We start from the raw sequence: 9,464 nt of genomic DNA on the forward strand, positions 1-9,464 counted from the left end.
CACAATTTACCAATATAACTACATCCAAAGCCAGACATCATCTTATGCACTTGATATTTGTTAATCACATGCTCATCTGTCRTCAATAAATCACTGATCTCTCTCTCCAAGAGTCATCTGAGCTGTGCACCACAATAGTGCTGCTAAGAGATTAATGGATTGAAACWTTACCATAAAATATATTCACTAGCAAGAGGGGACAACTCCTTTTAGTCCTTGGACAAATGCAGCTGGAGAAGATGCCAGAAAAGCCCCTGATTTTCTATGGCTTTCAGACTGCCCTGAAGTCTGTTCAAAGTATCAAGAGATTCCAGATGTATTTCAAATCCATCTTTTTACCTTAAGACTAAAACAACAACAAATGCAGCAATGCAGATATGTTTTTCTCCTGTGAGATATAGTCAAGTAAACATTTATTTCCCAGCAGCAAAAAGTACTTTTTAAAAAAAAAAATATTTCAAACCTCTCAAAGCAAGAACACTGAAACCATTTTTCATTTTCAACCRTTCTCTTTAATTTACCATTGAATTGTTGCTGTTAGTCTGAAGACTGTGTTTGAGCTTTTGGTAGAACTGGGATTCCAGAAATCGTGGGTAGGAATCTCTCTCCATGTGCCCGTAGATTATTCTCTGTGCTTCATCAAAACAGAACTGTGTTGGCTCTTGAATATTCCTTAAAATTGCTTTCCTAGCAGGACTGTCAATGTTTATCTGAAACACAAAGGGAAAAGCCAGTTTAATCCTGACTGTTGTGAACTGTGAAGGTCTTTCATARGTTGGGATCTTCCTTTTCCAGAGGAATCATTTGAGTGGCCCCTTTTAAAATGCTGCTGTAATTTCAATTTAACTTCCATTTCAATATGACTGTGTTTCATATCCTCATGATCATGTTTTTTAGAGTGGTACCTAAAAAAATCACTAAGGTTTTTTTTTGGAGTGGTACTTACTTCTTATGTTAATAGTGCACATCAAGAAAATGTGGAATTGGTGTGTCCTGAAGCTCTAGAAACCACACAGCCAATAGCAAGATACAAACACACACTATTTTACACAAAAATCACACAGTTTATTTATAACTGTCCTGATTTAAGCCTTTACATTTGATTAATGAATTTGTGGTTGGCAATACTGACATTTCTCTTTTGGAAGTGCAAATATCTTGCTGAGTTTCCTATAGCTGCACATGCTAAAAAKAAAAACTGGAAAAAAGGGACAAGAATGCACTGTCTTGCCAATTGGCATTTKAAACCAAGAGAGGGAACTTTAAAATTTGCTCAAGTTTTGGATTAGAAGGAGTGGTTAGGTCATTTAAAGCAGCAACTGCTCTCAGCCAACAGTTGGGAATCCAGCTGATTTGGGTTTGGCTTCTCCTCCAGTGCCAGCAGGGAGGCTGCATTTTGAGAYCCTATAATAATTTTATTGTTACACATAAACCAGAAAATCATCTCTCATGGTTCTTTAGTTGTGTCAGCCTGCCAGGGGCAGTGGCAACAAGAGCCAGTGTTGGCTTTTGCAAAGGGAGCAATAAGCAGGAATGTTTAAAGGTCACACAGCATGTCTGGCTGAGCAGGAATGTCTTTTTTCTATAGCTTCTTGTCAGGGAAAAAAAAAAATCAGACATTTTACATACAAATTTGTTGTTTTGCTTGACAACAAAAAAAGTTAACCTCTCTCTGAATCTTTTTTTGCCCATTTTAYAAAGGGGACAGCATTGGGTGGGTTTGTTAGTTTGTTCATTTACATTTACTCTTGGAAAGAACTAGATTTAATTTTTTAATTTATTTATGTATTTGTYGTGGGTCTGCTGCATGACAGTTCAGGTGTTTTTGTAAAATAAAGAGCTCATGATATTGTAGTCACCTCGTTGGGAGCCTGGGGCTGAATGTAGCTCATAAAAAGCTTCCTGGCTGTGGAAATCCTTTTCCTCTTTGATGTTATCTTCTTATAAGCTTCACAAGCAAGCCAGAATTCTATGTTTTCATCACTGTGTTCTGTCTTCAAGTAGGTCTTGTAGATCATAGGCCCATCTAAAAATATTTCAGAATTTATGTTACCTGTCTATATGCATTACCTTTAGAGTCCTTTGGAGGCAATGGGGACATTTATAAAGCAGTGTAAATCTTGATTGTACCCCTATAAATATTATTAGATTATGTCAAAATTGGGAATTTATTGCAGTGTCCTCCCCCTACCCTTCAACCTTGCATTTTCCTGCACATGCAGAATTTTCTAGTCAGTCTAATCCCAGAGTAAATCTAAAGCAGGCAAACACTTTGCCCACCTTTCATAAAGAGCTGCAAATCCACGGAGTTTAGAGTCTCTGTTTTTTTATGTGAGTACACTTTTCCATTTCCTGATGTCATGAAGCTTTTCAATCAAAATTCAACATGTGGTGTTTTTATGTGCAGTGAAGGAGGCATTTTAAGAAGGGCAGCATCCTCAGCACTGCTGGGAGATACAAATGTTTTATTTAAAGGAAACTTTCCTGCTGGTGCAGCATTCTGGGCTTTCATATTTCTGAAGATGTTGAGCACTGCCTGTCATCTGGCAGAAGGGGTGATCACATGTGTGCCTGCTGCTTCTGCAATAATTTTATGGTTTTGTCTCTTTGAACTCTTTTCTGCTGTGGAGTCTCTCCCTGTGTTTCCCCTGGAAAATTTAACATCTTACATTGTTTCCTGATTAAGATTTCAATGGCAACATCTTTTGAGTTACAAATGTTTGTTAATCTTYATGCTCTTTGTAATTTTTCTGCTGTTCGAAAATAATCCCAGTCATGGGGAATAACTTTTAGAGGTTTGTGCTGCGATGTAATTTTTCCATCACCATTTTAAAAAAGCAATTCAGCAGTGTTGTTTCGGACTGCTGCCCATTTGAGAAATTTGGGAGAACTCTGAGCTCTGCATGAGGCAGAGGAAGGCTGGAGAGGGAAAATTCAGAATTGCTACAGCATTGACATTTCTTCCCATACCTGAATATTGGAATTGCTTTCCATGGCATCACCCTACATAGATATGCCACTATATGGTGTCCTTGCTGCACACAGGATTTCCCAAGCCAGGTTTTTTGCCATTTTTCTGTTAATCTAAGTTGTTGTTCAGTGCTCTCAGCGGGGATGTGGCAGATAAACACACCCCCCTCACATGTCCTTAAAGGAATTGTGTGATTGTAGAAATGGCAGTTTTGGGAAAGCACTTGCAGCGTGCTAGGCTATTTTCAGTGTGATCATGCTAGGCACGTCACACAGAGCTGTTTCTCATTAATTCTCTATAAGGCAGCACATATTATCCAGCAGGAGTTATTGATTTTGCTTTGTGGGAGCTTTTCTCAGCCATCCATCTGGGATRCAGGCACACAGTTACTCACATTTGCTCCTTAACACACTTTCAAAAGACTGGGACCATTGCAGCACTTCCTCCAAGGACACCCTTYAGAAAAAAAGAAGGCCATTATTGCAGGATTAGCTGTGGTTCAAAGTATGAAAAAATTAATTACATTGTTGAAAATCTGTCCCCTAATTTAAATATGAGCTGTGTGAAACTTACATTTTAAAAAGCTTTTCTGTGTCTCCTAGACCTTGTGCTTGCTATGCTATGGCAGATATTATTCTTGCTGTAACAAATACTCTCAGGGTGCTCCATGTAATTCCTCTGGAAATGGCATCACTTATCTAAATTGTGTTTGGGAGAAGCACATTTCTACACATTTCTTTGGGGACAGGAGTCACCACAGACTTTAGGGAATATTGATGTTTGTATTTAGTAAAAAAAAGTCTTCAAGGGCACAAGATCTTGTTGTGATATTGAAAAACCTTGAACATCTAAGCTGATTTACCAGTAGGAGCTGACTATAAGCCTTAAGCATGAGGTAAATAATGAAAGGTTAATGCAATCTTAGCTGCAAGGGGCTTCCATTTCTCACCAGCTGTTTACAACACACTGTGACACATTATTACGAATCCACGCMGCCCTTGGAGGTGGCTAAAATCAGATTTTACTTTCATGTTTGCTATTCTTAAGCAAGAAGTTCATAAGCTTGTGGGAGTCTCCTGCCTGGTTCTGGGAAAGAGCGTGGAAGTAGCGAGGTGAGAGACTAAACAATTTAAGGAAAAACAAATGTTTAAGGGCACAAGCTCCATTTAAGTGCACTGAGCTCCATTTACACCAACTGATTTTYAAGCCTTGCAGTTTTTGGACACCAATGCTGGTAACTTGGAAAAAATGCTTGTGCTTATATTAGTGGAAGAAAGGACAGGGGACGTATTCCAGTGGGTGCTTTCCGTCCTGCGTCAGCCAGATTTGGAGCAAGATCCCTTCTCATTGAGTATTTGGATTTCATGGGAGCTGTGATTTTGTCAACAGCTACTTAGTAGCACAGTGTTTTTTTTTAAATTTAAATTAAAGTTGAAATTGGCTTTGGTGTGAGTGCTGCACGATGCTTTATAGATTTCTGCTGCAGAACAGCCATGAGCAGCTTTTTCAATTGGTGATAGTCCATTTATTTATAACACGATATAATTCTCTCTCTYTCTGAAAAAGTACATGCTGTGATTAGCTGATTATTGTGTCAGGCTTTCCCGATCAGTCTGACCTGGTCAAAGAAATACAGAGTAAGAGAGATGTTACCACTGTTGAATTGCAATGTCAATAAYTCTCTGATAACCCTTGCCAGTAAAAGATATTTTTTTCCCCTTCTTGTGAGCTATCAGCCTTCTCTCTGTAAAAATTCATAAAGCATGTGGTTATGAGGTGTGAGAATCTTTAGTTCTTTGAATGATTTTTTTTTTTCCTTACAAGCTAATTCTGAGTCATATTTGCTGTTCCTGACGCAGATAATTTTTCACCTCTGTCAGCACTGGCCCTTGTATAGAACGAGTGACAATCCCGTCTGTCTTGCTGAACATCAGCAGGAGAACCATCCTATTTCCATTTCTGATTATTTGTCTTTGGCATTAACCTGTGAAGCAGAAAGWTGGGGCAGCTGACACAGAGGAAAACCTTTTTTCCTTTTTCMTTTCCTTTAAAAATCAGGAGAATATGAAGGGCAGTAAGGGAATAGGTGATTATGGTCTGTATCAATGCCACTTTGATAGCTGCTGAGCTGATAGCAAATGTCTTGCTGCACTGATTTGGTGAAGAACACCTATCACACTGAAAAGGAATATTCTCCAAAAATAACTGAGGCTTTACAGCAGGGGCTCAAAAATTGAAATTGTAGTGGGAGTTATGGCTCACTTTTTGTACACCCTCCACTGTGAGTGGCTCCCCTCCCTGTCRTGTCCCAGATTTCATCCAGGAAATCTTTGCGAGCACTGTGTGGATTTCTGCCCCCTGACCTCACCCCAATGGTATTCCAGGGGTCCCCAGGTGCTCCTCACCATCATTGGGGAGGGCAGGTGTCAGTAAATCCATTCCATGCCTGATCTGATACCAGCCAGAGGCATTTTGGGTGGAAGGCTCTTCCCCACCCCAGCAGGACATGTCCCCAAATTCCTGGAGGTGTTTGGTCCCCATGGAGCCTGGTGGCAGCTGAGGATCTGCAGGAGCCCCTTGGCCACATCTCTCACACAGCACATGAATATTCACCCTCTGCCAACAGCCTGAATTCTTTAAAAAGATGGACCCCAAATATCCAGCTTACAAATTCTCCACAGGCCCAAAGCTGGRCTTAATCCAGGGATGAGTTTGAGCCAGACCTGTGTGAGATAGGAGTTCCCAGTGGGAAATGGCAGCTCACACCCCATGAGCTGAGAAGGAACTKGCTCAGGAAGAGGTAGGGCTGGGGCAGTGTGACGGTGTCGCATTATTTTGCACAATTTTGGGTTTACAAAGGAAACCTCCACTGTGAATTTTGAGGGGTTTGTCTCTCCTGCTCAGCTGCATGTCCTGCTGAGCATAACTCTTAGCTTTACTTACTTAGAACTGATCCCGTTCTCTTCTGCTCTGAACATCTTGCAAAGCCAACAAGYATTTGGAGTCATCCTCCTAAACATGGAAAACGTGTGAGTTTTGGATCTGCTGAGCTGAGTTCTGGCTTTCTTACATAAAAACTTATAATTCACTCTACGTACAGCAGTGCTATCAGTTCTAAAAGTATTCTTATTTTGTGAATCTGATCTTCATCTAGGAGTAATTTCTGAAGCATTTGACCAAATTATATTTTATAATGTATGACAACTTAAAAAAAAWTAAAATAAATTGCAAGGCGGTCCAGTGGATATCTCTTAGGGAAGAATAAAAATGTTAACAATTTTTCCTCTTTGCTCTTCYAATTATGAGAAGAGATAGAAGGCTGAGCCTGACCCAGAGCAGAATGAAACTAGGAGTCTTTTTTTTTTTCCCTGAAAGCTCAGGGTGACCTGGATCAGAGAGCAGAGCTCAGTGTAAACTGAACAGTGCTGAGCAAATTAAGTGTCTGAGATTAACACTGATATTTGTCCAGCATGTATCTCAAAGTCAATAAAAGTCATAATAAAACCTGCCTTAATATAGATATGATATCCATAAAAGAGGGTGCAATTTTTATTAGGAATGAGGCAGTTAAGAATGTTTGTCTAGGAAAGACAAAATTAAAAAATTATCTTGTGACATGGGGTATGTTTAGTGCTTCTCTTTTGGCTTTCAAGCGATGYCAAATGTTAAATTTACATAGCACTGTAAGTTTGTACAGACCTGCCTGAAATCAAAATAGTCTTAATTAGTTAAACTTGGAGTTTCTTTCAGATTTGGGTTTGACTGGCACATGTTTTTCCATTTGTTCCCTTTAAGCTGAAGCACACAGTGAAACACAGGACAAGGTTCTATCTCCCAGCTCTCTGAAGCTGTGAAAYGTTTCCATTTGCTTTTAATGTTATTTTCCTGGTTTCCCTGATGTCTATATTCAATTTTACGTTATATGTGAGTCTTACCCAGTACATTTCCTGCTGGGCATTGAAACTTCTTAACTTTCCCAACTGCTGCACTGCAACTCCTGCTCACATTCCCTGCAGCTCCATAGGATTGCCARTGCCCAGTGCCTCCTGCCTAATTCAGAATTCTCTGAACTGTGTTCCCTGCTCCATCTCTGTGTGACTTTCTCTCCATTCCACCAGTATTTACTCATCTCAGCCTCTGCCTGAAAGCAGTCTTTGAAAATTACACAATATTCCATATTTAAGATGAAATGATGCATTTGAATTCCAGCGTGTGGTTATTGTTTATCATCTTGTTTTAGACTGTTTTGCCCAATTCCCTCTATTTTSTGTGTTTTGGTGTTGCAGTCATTMATTTTCTATCCACTGAAATATAAGTGAAATACAGCCTTTGTTGGGAGAAATTTGTGTCGGTTTCTTGCTATAGAGAGATACTCAAGAAATATTAGATGAATATTGGATGCATATGAATGAAATACTTTGTTTCTTTTTCCTGAGAACTGGTAGATTATTAACCTAGATGCTTGCTTTAATGCAACRATTACAGTCATGAAATGCAGCATTGTCTTTTGTGCTTGGTATTGGGATTTTTTCTTTTCCAATATTTCTGTATCTATTTCTTGAGGGGTTTTCTGTTTAAAATGGAAGTTGCTCAAAACATAGTAAATATGAATAGAAATTTGGTGAGCAGCAAGTCCCTTTCCCCAGTTTAATATGAGGATACTGCTTTTTTAATCCTTTCCAAAYACAATGTACAATGTCAAAATATACCTAGAAATACCCTTTTGTGCAAAATTCAGTTTTATAGGATATTTTATATTAAGTAACCTAGTTCAGCTACTTCCACCTAAATTCAAAGTGACAATTAATAACTTCTTCTCCAGGTGGTTGYTGCACAAAGTGACTTTTGTGTGAGGAAATGTTGCTGTTCTGAGGAACGATTTAATTTGAGTTAGAGGTTTAAACTTGTTGAGCACACACATTTTCCAAGCACACACATCCAGGGCTTTGTGGTTCCCTCTTCTTTTCATGTCAAACTCATTTCCCAATAGACTGAGGAACAGAGCATGCTGATTTTATCTTTTGCAGTGCTGATTTGGAACATCATCTTTCCACTGAAGTGGAAAGTCTGTGTTTCATGAGTCTGACGCTGTGTGCTTCTGCTGACAATGGTCTTAACCCTAAAATRAGACAGGAGGAGCACAAAAGCTCCACCCTGGAGCAGTGTGTGAGTTGTGGATTGTCTGACCCCACGAGAGCAGCCTGTCACCTGGCACAGTGTCCTGTTATTGTCCTGTCATCTACTGGAAATTGTAAATTCCGTCTGAACTGCTCCATACAGCTTTGTRGTGTTCACATAACTCACCTTGGATCATGGAACTCTTTTCACCCAATATTTACCAAGTGAAGTGTCCTTTCTCTTTGTCTGTTGTGAGACTTTATTATTGCAACAATGCCCTGAGTTCTTTAACGTGTAGGACCTTTATGCACCCTGCAGGACATGGAATCAAACACAAAATGGTACAACTCCTGCAGGAGGAATTGCCTGACTGATAATAAATGAATCCGAGTGCTGGAGTTTATTCATGTCTGTCAAAGAGATAAGCAGTTCTGATCTGGAAGTGACTGTGGAACTGTTCTTATATTTCATATTGGAAAAATATCAGGAAAACTGATTTGGTGCATCAAAGAACAAGATCTGTTTGCTTTTCAAATTACAACATACATTTTGATTTTTCAGCATCTTTATGCTGTGCCAATGAAGCTGTAAAATACAAATGCCACAGCTTTTAGTGCACAGCAGAGCATTCAGTAAAGAGAAACTGATATATAAAAGTTCTAAGTAATTGCTGCTGTAATGTTATTCACTATTACACAAAAAATATATATATTTATATTCATATATAAATAGGGACAAAGCTGGGTAAACCTCAGAAACATTTCCAACACAAATGCCTTTGCTATGCTGCGGTAGCTTTGCATGCCAAGAGAAAAAACAGGTGTTCCTCTGCTGATGCTATACAATCCCTGACAATGTTCCAAAGGACAAAATCTCATACTCACAGAAATTCTTCTTGGCTCGTTTCCCTTGGTTGAAAAGCTTCATTTAGTAGCTGAATTTGCAGGGGTAACTTTCCAAATTTATGGTTTTTTGTTTCATTATGTCCTTTTAGTGTAAATACATGTTTCACTGCCCTTTGCCTGCGGCTATGGCAGTGCTCACACTAATGCCTGGCTCCTTTTTTATACAGATCACARGCACACAGTGGCTGTGGTTTCCATCAAAAAAAGCCCCTTTGGGCTCTGATGCACCACTGATAGAGGCTGTTTGCACTGAAATTATCTTGGCATCTCTGCTGATCAGCTGCAATGACACAAAGTCATACTTTACTTCATTGAAATCTCGCACATGTTGTCCAAATCCTGTGACTAAACTTTTCCATCCCTTTATCAAAGTTCTCTGCATGAAATCTGAAGCCCATGTTGAAATGAGACAAAAGGCACAAGTACCCCTGCACTGAAACCAATTTTGTTTTCACAGGCAGCATTAAGAA

General features: G+C 39.3%; 1 protein-coding gene across 1 annotated transcript; it reads right to left on the reverse strand.

Annotated features, from left to right (window-relative positions):
• Positions 1–512: 512 nt before the first annotated feature.
• Positions 513–9,061, reverse strand: RGS13 (regulator of G protein signaling 13). Its single transcript, XM_057377183.1, has 5 exons — positions 8,974–9,061; positions 5,915–5,983; positions 3,366–3,427; positions 1,860–2,026; positions 513–710 (listed from the first exon to the last, which is right to left on the reverse strand). The coding sequence occupies exons 2-5, from the start codon at positions 5,977–5,979 to the stop codon at positions 513–515; spliced, it is 492 nt and encodes a 163-aa protein (XP_057233166.1). The 5' UTR covers positions 5,980–5,983; positions 8,974–9,061.
• Positions 9,062–9,464: the final 403 nt, after the last annotated feature.

Source organism: Malurus melanocephalus, unplaced genomic scaffold (genome assembly GCF_030028575.1).
Source record: "Malurus melanocephalus ecotype Western Australia unplaced genomic scaffold, MMel_1.1 scaffold_305, whole genome shotgun sequence".
In the NCBI taxonomy this organism is placed as follows: domain Eukaryota; kingdom Metazoa; phylum Chordata; class Aves; order Passeriformes; family Maluridae; genus Malurus; species Malurus melanocephalus.